The sequence below is a fragment of the Macrobrachium nipponense genome, chromosome 4 (genome assembly GCF_015104395.2).
Source record: "Macrobrachium nipponense isolate FS-2020 chromosome 4, ASM1510439v2, whole genome shotgun sequence".
NCBI lineage: Eukaryota > Metazoa > Arthropoda > Malacostraca > Decapoda > Palaemonidae > Macrobrachium > Macrobrachium nipponense.
Window position 1 is genome coordinate 141,790,072 of NC_061100.1, and position 14,422 is coordinate 141,804,493.

Sequence of the window (14,422 nt, forward strand, 5' to 3'; positions counted from 1 at the left end):
TGTAGGTGACATAGTCTCACCGTCCCCCTAGCGAGAAGGTTAAGAACAACACAGCCAATTAGCTCATTCCGTTTCTGCCACTCCTGGTGTAAACATCTGGTGTCGGCAGCAGTTATTCAATTTTCGCCGGTTATTTACAAGATTTCGGTATAGTACAAACCGAGAGTGGAATAACATCAACCGAAAGCTTCAGGATGAGTTTTTTCCTTGTTTTATTGCATTTCACTGAAGTAGTGCATCTTTAGTTCGCATTTACAGCAACTTGCAGTTAATTTGTCAACTACTATTTGACGAGTGTCGAACTATAAATATTTAAACATTGGTTGTAGTGGATCAATGTTTACGCTTGTTAGCAATCAGATATTGTTCGATAACACGTTTCAGTAGCGATTATTTTGATTAAATCATTTTCACAATGAGTAACGCAACAAAGCGAGATGTCACTTACCTAATAAGGAAGTTGCATAATAGTGGAAACCCTGCATTAGCTATCTTCCGGATAGAGTAGCGTAATAATGTAAACATTGCATTCGTTATCAGAACGATGTTGGTGTTGAATTCTATTTCTGCAAAAACGTGTTGGCAGGATTAATAAAGGGATTTTGACGTAGGAAAAATCTATTTCTGGGCGAGGAAGCCGTGTCGCCCAGTGAAATGTGTCCTCTTTAGCACTATTTCTAGTAAAATATTGCTATGATACCAGAGAACTGCTAAATTGGACATGTCAGAAGTCTCTGACTCGCTCACCTAAATAAAAGGTGTCGGTATAGAACTGGGGCGAGTGTTAAACACTACCACAGTAACCCCTCCAATTAGCCTTTTCCTCATCAAAAGACCCTGAAAACGGGGAGCCGACCTATAGGTCACACCCAGCTACCCTGTTGAAGGGGACTGCGGCGTCATACTTATCGATAGCAAAGAAGCTTGGTGCACAGCAAGGGGGGGGAAAAAAGGAAAAAAGGGGGGGATTTCACTGGGCGACACGGCTTCCTCGCCCAGAAATAGATTTTTCCTACGTCAAAATCCCTTTTCTGGGCTCAGCCGTGTCGCTCCGTGAAATTGTACCAGAGAAAACACCAAGCTATACTATCCTGAAAGGTAAAAATCATATTAATGAAATCAAAGGAAATAATAAAATAGTTTAGAATTGGAAAAAATACAATTCATTTACAAATATACTATATAGCCAAAAACATGTGGCAACATTTGCAACAAGTCACATACATTAATAAAATAATTACAGATAATTTGTATGTACGTAAAACTATACACGATTATACACTTATTCTAATAGCCAAGGCATTTGCTGAGGTAGGTAAAATGCTAATGAGGCTGGCATAATTGAAAAGATTCATATGACACAAGGACGGTACTATAATGATGTAGCAGTGGGAGACACTGGCCTCCCTGCAGCTATTGCATGATATTTAAGATCCTCTAAAGACTTAAGGTAGTGCTTTTTGAAAACCAAGGGTGACTTCCAACCAGTATACTTCTTCAGATCATCAAAGTCCATATATTTGAAGAAGTTGCTATTGCCCGAATGTCATGCACCTTGGGGAATGACCCTGGGCTGGCTTTCTTGATAAAATATAAAATCTGCTGCCTAATGCCTTTTAGAGATAGTGTACCACCATCTTTTCTAATGAAAAGGGGGCCTTCGGAATAGGTAGACGTCCTAGATAAATAGTCCTTAAGAGTTTTAACAGGACATAACGATGGATCCTGCGGAAGCGGGACAATCTTCCATGGAGACCACCTCATCAAGAGATCTTCATTCTTAGCTAGAAATTGCTTATTTGGCGAAAGCAACACGTCCTCCGAGGAAAGGAACTCAATATGCGCTTCATCTCTAGATAAAGATGACAGCTCTGATATTCTGGCACCTGAAGCTAGACTCAATAAGAACAGAGTTTTACGCAAAATGGTTTGGTAATCACATTTGAAGTTGTCTGTTTCCGAGGCTAACCTAAGAACATCATAAGAAACCATGACACTGACGACGGTCTGTGAACGGGCCGTAGACGTGCACATGCCCTTGGGATAGAGGTGAAATAAGACTCGGTTAGATTGATACCAAACCGAGAAGAAAAATCTTTTTCAGAGCTGACTTAGTGGTTGTAATTGTTGCAGCTGCCAAGCCTTGTTCAAACAAAGACCTGAAGAAGGTTATGGCCACGTTCAATGTCATTACTTTGATATTTGATTCTCTGAGGAACGAAGACAATTTCTTAACTGCTGAGTCATACTGGCGAAGCGTAGACTCTCTCTTGTCTGACTCCAAGAACAACATGTTCTGTGAATGTCGCCTACTCTCTTACCTGCAAACTTCATGAAATCCATAAAGTTAGGGTTTTGTGGAAGACCTGAGGAATCGAACACAGTCCTCGTTTGAACTTGTTGCGATAGTCTCAAGTCCGGGAGAGGGTGAGGGCGAAGACCTAGTTCCAGGAGAAGGGGAAACCAGTTGCTCTTGGGCCAGTAGAGGGCTATGAGAGCCACCTGGCCTTCGAAGGATCTCAACTTGTGCAGCCACCTTCAGGAGAAGGTTCACGGAGGGAATAAATAGATTTTCGACCACTGGTTCCAATCTATGCTCAGGGCGTCCGTAGCGTATGCCAGAGGGTCCAGATTGGGGGCTACATAACAAGGCAGCTTGTGGTTTGCCTCTGTGGCAAACAGATCTACTTCTAGACCTGGTACTCTTTGGCAAACCCTCTCGAAGGATTCTTGGTCCAGTGACCATTCTGATTCCAGAGGGACCGACCGAGACAGGCGTCTGCCACTACATTGTGGACTCCTTGCCAGGTGAGTAGCCGACAGATGCCAGGTGTTCTTGGCTGCTAGAGAAAAGATTGCTATCATCACGTGGTTCACATGACTTGACTTTGAACCACCTCTGTTTATACAGTGTACTACTACTGCACTGTCGAGGACCAACCTGATATGAGTCTTCTTTGGAGGACGGAGCTTTTTTAAAGTCAGAAACACTGCCATAGCTTCTAGAATGTTGATGTGAAGTGTTGGAAGTGAGGTGACCAAGTTCCCTGAACCTTCTCGTGCTGTGAATAACCTCCCCAACCTGTCAGCGATGCGTCCGTATGCACCACTAGGGACGGGGGAGGAAACTGCAACGGTAACTCCTTGGCTAGGTTGGCGGCCTTTGTCCATGGGCGCAGGCGTTTTCTGAGAATCAGAGGTATCCGGGCGAACTTGTCCCGACACTTGGCATTTGCCTTCGAACGCCAAACTCGATTGATGTCCTTGAGCTTGGCTTTCAACAGAACGTCCGTGACTGAGGCAAACTGGAGCGAGCCTAGGATCCTCTCCTGATTCCTTCTCGAAGTCTCTTTGCACTTTAAGAATTGTCTTGTTGCCTTGGCAATCTCCTTTCTCTTTCCTGCTGGAATGGAAAGAGTGTGAGAATCCAAGTCCCAATGAATCCCTAGCCACTGGAACTTGGACTCCGGAGTCAACCGGGACTTGGTCCTGTTGATCTTGAACCCTAAATATTCCAGGAAAGACATGACCTTGTCCATGGCTTTCATACATTTGTGCCTTTGTCCATCTCCCAGATTAGCCAATCGTCTAGGTACGCCACCACCAATATACCCTGGGATCTTAGCTCCTGCACCACTGTCTCCGCCAGTTTCGTGAAAACCCTTGGTGCTATATTCAGCCCGAAGGGCATTACTTTGAAGGAGTAGGCTTCTTTCCCTAGTTTGAAGGCGAGGAATGGTCGGAAGTGCCGAGCTATCGGGACATGATAGTAGGCGTCTGTAAGATCTATAGAGGTGGTGACGGCCCCACGGGGAAGTAAGGTCCGCACCTGAGAGATGGTCAGCATTTTGAACTTGTCGCAACGAATGTACAAGTTTAGACGGGACAAGTCTAAGATCACCCTTCTTTTGTCGGTCCCTTTCTTTGGGACGCTGAATAGACGACCCTGAAATTTCAAGTTCTTCGTCTTGGAGATTGCTCCCTTCTGGAGAAGGTCCTTGGAGTAATCCATCAATTCCTGCGTTTGTTCCTGATAGAAGGTGATGGGTGGAGGAGACCTTTGATCCAACTCCAGCCTAGGCCTCTGGATACTATGCTTTTTGCCCAACTGCTGAACCCCCAACGATGACGAAAGAGGTACAGCCTGCCTCCTACCTGAGAAACTTCATTGAGATGATGAAGGCCGGGATCCTCTGCCTGACCTTGCACCTCTAGTTCGCCCTTGGGCTCTGGCTCCTCCGCGCTGGCGAAAGGATCCTCTACCCGCCCTGCCACCCCTAGCAACTCTGGTAAAGGGGTGAAATGCCCGACTCTCATAGACCGGGTTAAAAGCGGGGCGACACTGAATACTGTGAGGAGGCCTGTTGGTTAAGACGGCCGGTGGCGAAAGGAAGACAAACATTGATGCTGTTGGCTGAGGCTGAGCCTTAGAAGTCGAAGGCTGGGATACCTGTTGAATTGGAACAGCTTGTAGCACAGGATGCTGTTGCGGGACTTGGAAAGGTAGGAACTTCCTTTGCCTCTTCTTAGCCCTAAAACTGGAGGAAGAAGACTCTGATTTCCTTTTGAAAGGGATTCCCCAACGCAACTGATGCTTTGGTTAAGACGTGATGCCTCGCTCTGAACCTCGGATACTGCTGAAGCTGGGAAGAGATCTGCACCCCAGATTGAGGAAGCTAGAAGGCTTGTTGGGTTCGTGCCTTATCGTCGCCTCAGACAGAACATGCTTCCTGCAATTTCTCCTAGCAATCGCAAAGTCGTACAAGTCACATTGCATGCTTAAAAGTAACGACTTCGCAATGACCTTAAACAGCAGCTCCTGAGCGTACTCCCGAGCCGCCGTCTCTGTCATCACTAGGGAGTTAAGAGACCTTGCGAGACGTGTCTTAGCGTCAAATTCGGCTTGGATCAATGCGTCTGACAGCCTAGGAAGGCGTTCACTAAACAAGGTGATTGCACAATCTGGCTTCAGCTTGCCTACCGAGAACGTAGCTGGCAAATCCTCCCACAAATCCTCCCTACCTGGGAGTAGTAAAGATGTGGGATCTGTCTCCCTAAGCTGGGGCATGGGCTCTTCTCGAGTCACTGCCTGGAGTGTTAGTTCTGCTACCTTTGATGTAAAAGGTAAGGGGTTGCCGACATCAGTTGTAAACATGGTGAAAGGACTTTTAAAAGCTGTTATTCTAGTATTTGAGCAGTCCCACTCTTCTAGGCTCCGTACCCATGTTTGCTGAGCCTGATCTCTAGAAGGATAACAGTCTCCTTGGGGACCTTATCCTCTCTAACCAGAGCTGCCTCCGTAACATAGCCTATGAATGGAGGCTGTAAACCTTCGGGGAAAAACTCGAAATCCTCGAGCCTACGTGTGCCGCAACCTTCTATAGTCAACATCCCACTGACAAACGGAGCGAAGTTAGCCACCCTCCAGGGATTACCGGGGGGGGGGTGGAAGGGAGGGAGCGTGGACCCGTCAGGCATGCTCTGAGCTTGCATCAAGCTACTAGAAGGGGCCGAAACTGCCGACTCCTGTCTGAGACCTGCAATCAGGGAGTCCTGAGCACCTAACCTGCTAAACACTTCTTCAAACCTTGCTGCAACTGAGCTGAGTAAACTACCAAGGCTACTGACCTGATTTAGAATATTTGTGTTGAACTGGTCTTGGTCAACGGAGAATCATCCTGTCCCTCTTGCGGTACCTTATGAGGTAATCCGGTCCCTAGAAGTTAATGGAATGGGACTGGTAGGGCAATAGGAAGAATTCCCTCCTTGAGACCTTGGGAGTTGAAGGTTTGGAAAGTGACTTTATTTTAGTTTTAATATGTGTATGAACCTCTGGTGACTGCCCAGGCCTTGGCATTGTCTCTGATCTGCCTTTAAGCAAGTTTTTACCCGCAGGTTTTTTCTTTAGTTTAGGAATCACAGAGAAGGAGTGCAACCTGGGAGGGGGCAAACCTCCTGTGAAACCCATGAAGGAATTGGAAGTAGAAGGAGAGGAAGAATCAGAGTCACTCAAGGAAAGATCCCGGTGACTAACTAAGCTAGCCTCATTAACACTGTTACCTGTACCCGTGCCTAGTGTAACGGGCAAATCCTCAACCACTTCAAGTGAGACTTCCTCTAGTCCAAGGTCCGGCAATTCCGCCTCTTGCTGTTCAATAACTGAGTCTTGTATTGATTTGAAATAATTGGTGCCGCTACTTTTGGATCGACGTATCCGGCAGATTTTCCGGCTGGGAAGAGCAAAGTCGCCATATCTCGGGACAGAATATACGGCTTAGCCTTCCCTACGTTCCGTCCAAACCCTCCAACCCAGATCTTGAGGGCGGAGAGTGCAGCATCCTTAATAGACTGCTCAGCCTGTAATGCAAGGAATGTGTCAATACCAAGTAAATTCCTTGAACATTATTCTATAATTATTGATTAAACAATGTAATTTAATTTAAAGAAATTTTAATTGATCATTTATTTTATCTCATTTCAATATTTTTTTTTTTTTTTTTTTTTTTTTTTTTTTTTTTTTTTTATACAATAACATAGAATCAGCAGTGCGGCAACTTACCGAAGAGGTAGCCTGATGTACCAAGTCGTAGCAGGCAAAACAGTTTTCATGATGCCAGACCACGGAATCAGGAAGCAGCACTGCACAGGGGGGCGGTGGCCCGACAAAACGTCATGGCCGCACGGATCTTGCAGAGCAGCACTACAGCCGGCAACCAGACACTGAGAGGCCTGTAAGTGCAATATAATAAGAACAATTGCACACACTTAATAGGATAATGAAATATATTTCTTTTCTTTTGTTTTATTTATTTATTTATTTATTTTTTTTTTGTGCCGGAGCATTCCGGGTGGGGCTATAAAGAAAAGAAAGGGTATAAATATTATTCATATGTTAACGTCCCCCCGGGGACTGTGTAAGGAAAAAAACCACCCGGAGTTGTATACCCGGAGCTGTATGACCCGGAGAGGGGGGTACACGAAGTAACCCGGGACGGCCACATGAACTCGCAAGTTCCGTGGCAAGAAAAATAAAAATAAAAATAAAGATAAAAATAATGATAATAAAAACTAAAATAACAAATATACTATCTCCGCCTACGGAAGAGTAACTTCCGTAAACATAACCCTCAATGACTCCGGGAGAGGCCGGAATCTAAACCCGCCTTATGCGGAGAGGGAATGTTTTAGGCGGGTGGATGTAAGCTCCGGGAGTGAAAGAAGCAGAGCGCAACAATCCACGGAAGCCGAGGCTGAAACGCAGTGCGACTAACAACTCCGGAGGCGGTCGGCTAAGAAGCGACACTCCCCAGCCCAAGGTCCTGGGAGACCCACTACACCTCCCCCTCCGCTGGTGGGACCGGCCGTCAGCGACAAACAACGAGAGCGGCACCCAACTACGGGGAGTCCCACGAGAGGGGGAGGGAGGGAGGGCTGAAGGGGGGACGATCACGTGACCAGCGATTCCCCGCGAATAAAGGATCACGAGGAAAACTCAGGCAAAGCCTATGAAGGCTAGCTGCCGACCGAACACCCAAATATACATAGACAAAATAAAATCAATTACTTAAAGCTAAGGGAAAACATGCTTTAACAGGGGTAATGAAAATAAGGGGCGAAAAATATAAAACGCAATGGAGGCCACTCGATGAGAGTGGGCGCAACAAGGGAAAAATACTTGCTCACCGACAAAACGAAAACAAACGGTAAGCTGACGAAAATGAAAAAGGGGGAATTCTTGAATGGAAAATACCAAACTGAATGGAAAATACCAAATAAAATAAAAGGGGGAAGGGGGGAACGATAGATAAACAACGAAGCACGAAACAAAGAAACGTGCACGAACGCCGACCCCCTTGAAAAACAGGAAATCATGAAAATAATAAACGTAGATCAAACAAGATCGACAAAGTAACTGCCACCCAAGACATAATAAAATATATACTGAAAATATATACTGAAATACCATAAGTTACGAGTATATAAAATATAAATATATAGGTACTGAAAGAAGCCGCTCGAAATTGGTACAACAAGGGGAAACGACGTAATGGCGGCTCGCTACCGCTCGTTACGGGAGGAGACGCCTAACAAAATCCTAAATAAAGGCAAAACGAAAGGCAAAATCACTCCCTAAATACAGAAAAATAAAGGGCGAACCAAGTACTTAACTTGGGTGAAGAGGCAGATTGACGATCCATAACGAAAAAGAATAACGAAACCAATAAAAAGAACAGATAGCTATAAAAAAGCGTGCAACGCTGGGAGGCTATCGATAAGAATGACGCCGCAGTCCCCTTCAACAGGGTAGCTGGGTGTGACCTATAGGTCGGCTCCCCGTTTTCAGGGTCTTTTGATGAGGAAAAGGCTAATTGGAGGGGTTACTGTGGTAGTGTTTAACACTCGCCCCAGTTCTATACCGATGCCTTTTATTTAGGTGAGCGAGTCAGAGACTTCTGACATGTCCAATTTAGCAGTTCTCTGGTATCATAGCAATATTTTACTAGAAATAGTGCTAAAGAGGACACATTTCACGGAGCGACACGGCTGAGCCCAGAAATTATTGTTTTAAGGTGTTTTCACCACTTTAACTTGTTAGCATGTCCGCTACTGAACGAATTTGCAATATATTTAAACGCTTATCAATCTTTTCAACTTCAGTGTAAAAGTTTAATGTAGCAGGTGAGAATTAGTTATTATGGATTTTCAGAGGGTGGTCAATTGAAATCCTATTAAAAGCAAGAATAAAATTATTATTATTGATATTTTTATTGTTGATGTAATAGTATTATTGGAAACAACTTGAAAACGTACAAGAGCCCACTACAGAGAGAACGTCCCCATAGACAGCTGTACTTACCACCATTAAGGGAACAAAGTAATGTTGATTTAGCATGCGGCCTTAGCTTGAATCAAATCAAAACTGTCAAGTAGCTAGAATGACGATAGAATACGCTTGCCTTCAAAGCTTTTAGCTTATCTGGGCCGAATTATTCGGGCTTATCTTATCTTTAGCCATATGTTTGACGTAAGATTATGTCATGCATTTATCTCATAGTTTACTGAGCCCAGTAATGGACGCCTAGTAGCGTCCACAAGCGTCCAGCGGATCTGTGGCAGCGTACAGTTGAGCCTAGTAGTGCCCACGAGTGCCCGGCGGATCTGCGGTGCCATAGCATCCATCGGCGCTGAGCGCCCAATAGCGTCCATCGGCGCCGAGCGCCCAATAGCATCCATCGGTGCAGAGTGCCCAATAGCGTCCATCGGCGCTAAGCATGAAGTAGCATCCATGGCGCCGAGCATCCAGCGGTTCCGAGCTCTCAGTATTGTAGCTACACAGGTGTTCAAGTAGTTTTCTTGTGATACATGGACACCTACTATGAGATTCAGGGGCTCTGTAACACGGTTTTTTCGCAATAGCTTTTTATCTATGCATTTCATAAATATAACGCTTATTCAGAATACATATTATATCTACACATAAATTTTGACTGTATTCTGCATTACGTAGGTTGAATACATTTTGTACTTATAATGTAAAAGTGACCTTTTTTGAAAACGGGCCAACTTACTCAGAGAAAAGGTTTCGAACGCACTTATTACGTAAATTATGACAGCATTTCTTCCCTCTTTCTCGATGGATGGTTGGCTATACGTAACGAAGGCTAAACCTCTGGCAACAATGACATAAAAATTTAAATACTAGAAGCAAAGCAGTACACCTTTATGAATTCTGGAACCTCTCCACTGATAATTGTCATAATGAACAAACCAACAAAATATGTTAATAAATACAAAAACACTTCGATTATCAGTCTAACTCCCAAAATAGGTTTCCTAAGAAATTACAGTCTACTTTATAGGTCACAATCAGATTGACAAGATGTAGGGAATAGTTGGTAATTTTCAAAAACATAGTAGACAAGCTGGATTTGATAACTGCTATATCCAATGTCAAGCAATTTTTATTTATTGGCTATCTACTGAAAAAAAAAATAGCCGGTACTGTATGTTGGCTTTAAACCTTCACCAATAATTATCGTCAGAATGATGACTTCATGAGGCTCCACCCACTTTCGCCTCGTTATAATTCAGGATAACACTGAAGGCTACCATGGGCACTGTTGGATTAGAAAATTTAACATCTGTCTATAAAAACAAATTTCTCGAGTAGTTGTAAGAAGTGCTAAATGATCCTCATGTATATTACTGCTATACTGTTGCGGCACTACTGCTACAGTAGTATTACTACGCTAGCACTGATACCCCACCCACATCTATGTATCGTTCCGCCATTCATAAAGTCTTTGGGTTTCAGAGCCGATGGAGTTTCTGTCTGATGGATGGGCGGGGCAACATTTCGTCAAAAGGTGTGTTTACCTTGCTTACATAATGAATGTTTTTCGACTCTTGGCTCGTAATCATTGGCCATGGCGTCGGCTAGATCATTTTTACTCTATAAAAATAAAACTATCGGGTTTAGGTTATTGATAATACTGACAAAATTTGTGTGTGGTTGTAAAATATACATATGTCAACTTTCAGCTACATCCGATGCTTTGACAAGGAGCAAAGTCCAATAAACCGTTACAGAGACCCTGAATCTCATAGTAGTCAGATAACACTCTATCCCAGTTGTTTTTTCTCTCCTGCTACTAGCTCTTTAATCTTAATGATATAGTTATTGTTGAAAAATTATTATTTTATGAATGTCATTTTTATTGTAAAATTTAATTTGTACCACATGCTCCTTTGCTTGTCTCCCTCGCCTCCTTCCCATACCATTGCCAGTGGTGTTGAGATTAGCAATGTTAACTCTGTGATAGTGAAGTGTTGTGTAGTGGAGGAGGTGCTGTTCGTCCCCTGATTCTCCTAGGCAAAGGTCCCTGTCAAACTCCCCAGCACCTGGGAGGAGGCATACTGGTAGCCCAAGGGAGGTCAGTGGGATTTGCCCAAGGACAGTCGCCCCCTCAGGCGGTCCTGTTGTTAAATCCCAGGTCGTGACATAATGCCAATGAAAAGGCATCTATAAGGAAGTGTTTTGTCTTTCCGCAAGTGGGTTGAGCCAGTGGCGCTTTATTGCAGTCTCGTCCACTGTAAAGGAGGACTGGTAATATGTTGCCCTCTGTCCCTCCTAAGAAGACCAGAGTGTTACAAGAGGACCAGCGTCCTTCTTGCAGGTTCTGGGACATTCCAGAATGCTTTTCACACAATGACAATGGCTTAGACGGTCAGTGTAGTGAAAGGATACCCTTTTCCTAGATTCGAGGAAGTTGTCCTTGGGCGTCCATCAGATAAGATTGCATGCAGGGAAAGTTCTGATTGTCTGTTGGCGCCAGACCTCTTTCCTCCTATGCTCCCTATTCCAGATACTAGTTCCTTTGTGTTAGAGTCTAGCTCTTAAAAAGTGTACGGCAATTGAGTGTCTCTTGGTGACTGTGCGTCCTTCTTGAGCAGGAAGGGACTCTGTCCTGCCTTCTGTATCTAAAGTAATTCAAGCCTCCCATTTGGGGCAAGAGTGGAAGACCACCCATTGGCGCCTCGGCTTCAACAAGCGGTTGAGCGCTCATTGTCACAGTAATGCATACTGGTGCATGTTTTATCTCTTCTTCAAGAGCACTCACTGGTCTCAAGTGCCAATGCTGGCGCCAAAACATTCAATGGCTCCCAAGCGTCCATTAGCGCCCGAGCATCCATTGGCTCCCAAGCGTCCATTGGCTCCTGAGCATCCATGAGTGTCCATTGGCGCCCGAGCATCCATAAGCGCCTGAGCGTCCATCGGCACCCGAACTTCCATCGGCACCCGGCGTAGCTGGATCAGTAGGAAGTTTTTCTCAGCCATGGACAACGCTTACATCTTCAACTGCAACCATTCAAAATAAGTCGGACAGTATTTTTGGTTTTAGGAAGTCTTTTCTAACTCCTGTTCAACCTTAAGCAAACTTGTCTCCATTTTCATCGGCCGAAGAAAAAGAGGATAAGGAGTCATCTCAGACATCCTACAATTCGCTACTTTACTACTTTGTAGCGAATTCTTCAGATTGTTCTCTCCAAGGCTTCATGAAGCATACTGCTCCTTCTATCCAGCCACAAACAGCCTTGTCCCCTGTTTTTTTTTGGCAGAAGAGGAAGAAGACAGAGATACGGGAACTCCTACGACTTACAAGTCTGCTCTTCGATATTTTCTACTGAATTTCTCTGACTGTCTTGCCAGTAGCTCCAACATCGCCAGTGTCCTCATTTTTTAGAGATATTCAAGTAGATTCGTCCAAGTTGCTTAACTAGTTTTTTTTAGGCGATGAAGGAAGCTAACCTTTGGCTTTCTGAAAGAGGTAACAGGGATAGGTTAATTTTAATTTCCCACCGTCATCTTTTGACAGGAATTAGGCGATGTAATTAAGATTATCTTCCTTGTGGTTGTAGTAGTGGGCTTCCTTGATTAGACTGTTGGAGCTTTGGGCGCAAGATCAAGGAATGTTCAGTGCTGGATGAGGATTTTTTTGAACCTTTAACGAGACAGTTCCATGGAATTGTCTTCTTTTATGTTGGGCATTCTGAAGAAGACAAGAGAACTCATGTTCTTTCACCACCAAATAGTGTATCAGACACAGAGGTCTACCCCTCTTTACCCTCCTCTGGATAGTAAACACCTTTTTCTTGAGGATGCAGTGATTCAGGTAGCTTCTGAACTCCAGATGAAGTGAACCCCGGACTTTATCTCTCTCTCATTCAATCAAGTATGTATTCTCGTGTTACCACTACTAGCTCACATCCTTCTCCTTCCACATACGCTCAGCTCTTTCATGGCAAGGGAAGTTCTAGGTCATTCCCTAGATCGGGGGAAGAGGACGTATCAACCCTCGAACCATTAGGAAATCTTCCTCCAAATCACTGCTAAGAAGTGAAGAGGCAGTCCTCCGGGCACCTGAAGGGGAAAGGTTCCGCCAATTAAATGAACTGTGAAGCAAGTGGAGCAGAACCTTGGATCGTATAATGCTGAGAGAAGGCTACAACATTCTTTTTGAGAGCGTTCCACCCTTATTCAGCTCTCCAATAGCTTTAGCCTACTCTGGACATTCAGAATTCAGACAGTTATTGCCCAGTCAAGAGAAGTTTCGTCACTTGCAGAAGAAGGCCATGCCTTAGAGTTATTAGTAGCCTACTAACTCCCGGATTTTATAACTGATTATTAGTAAATCCCCCAAGGCCTCAGGGGGCTTGAGGCCCTTGTTAGAGGTGAGCACTTTGAATGTTTTTGTCCAACGACAAAAATTCATAATGGAGAGAATCAGACAGTTTTTTGTTCCTTCATCAAGGGGACTGGATGGTGTCCATCGATATGTACGATGCATAGTTCCATATCCCAATTCATCGAGGCTCAAAGAAGTTTCTTCATTTCGTCTTCAGAGAGAGTGCCAATTTACAGCTCCGTGCTTCGGGTTTTCAACAGCCACACAAGTGTTATAAGTACTCTCAGCTTAGCCCCCATTGTTAATGGCTGCAACTAGTCGGGATAAAAAGTCTCTCTTTACCTGGAATATTGGCTTCTTCGGTCACATTCATAGAAGTTCACAGGATGTGCAGAAAATTCCATCATTGGCAGGAGTTGGGACTTCTGATAAACTTGAGGAAGTTACAGTTAGTCTCCCATTTGGATTTTGTCTTTTTGGGGATGAGGATAGACTTGGATGCTTTCGGGCTTTTCCATCCCCACAATGAGTGGAGTCGTGCCTTCAGTAGGTGGACCATTTGCTAGCCCTTCAAAATTGCTCAGCAAAGGAATGGAGCAGCCTGCTGGGCACCCTAGCCTCTATAGAACAGTTCGTGTCGTCTGGCAGTTTCACATTAGGAATCTCCAGCTCTTCCTAAAGATAACTGGAAAGGGAAAAATTTCCAGACTCATTTGTGTTCCAGGCAACATCTGAAGTAAAGGAGGACCTGTCTTGGTGGAGATCAGAAGACAGGCTATTAGAAGGGAAGTCCCTTCTTCCTCTGAGCCCCAACCTGGTATTCTATTCAGATACGTCCAATCCAGGTTGGGGAGACAGAGTATTGGGGACATTCCAATGATACAGGGTGGCCACTTCAATTGAACGAATTGAACGGCTATCCACCGGGTGCTATTGGAAGTTTGCGGACCTGGTTCGCAATAAAGTAGTAACTGTCTACTCTGACAGCCCTCCCTTACATCAAGAAACAGGGAGGAAAGCATTTTTTTTTCTCTCTGTGAAGCAGCAAGAACCCTTCTGCTGTGGACAGACAGGAACCACACCAGAATCCTAACAAGTTCATACAAGGGAAATTCAGCGTCCTGGTGGTTTAATTAAGCTGCAAGAAGCAAAATCTTCCCTCTGTGTTGTATTTTAGCAGAACTAGCTCCTTCTGATAGGAACTCTGGACAGCAACTACAGTCAAGTGCAAACCC

General features: G+C 44.5%; 1 protein-coding gene across 6 annotated transcripts in view; it reads left to right on the plus strand.

Annotated features, from left to right (window-relative positions):
* Positions 1-14,422, plus strand: part of LOC135211243 (histidine protein methyltransferase 1 homolog) — a 198,408-nt gene that overhangs the window by 128,886 nt on the left and 55,100 nt on the right. The window contains exon 1 of one of the 6 annotated variants that reach the window (XM_064244513.1): positions 10,322-10,367. The exons of the other annotated variants lie outside the window; for them this stretch is intronic. Coding sequence (XP_064100583.1) covers positions 10,337-10,367 — 31 coding nt within the window. The 5' untranslated portion in view covers positions 10,322-10,336. Of the gene's footprint in view, positions 1-10,321; positions 10,368-14,422 lie in introns of those variants that run through there. 6 annotated transcript variants of the gene reach the window in all.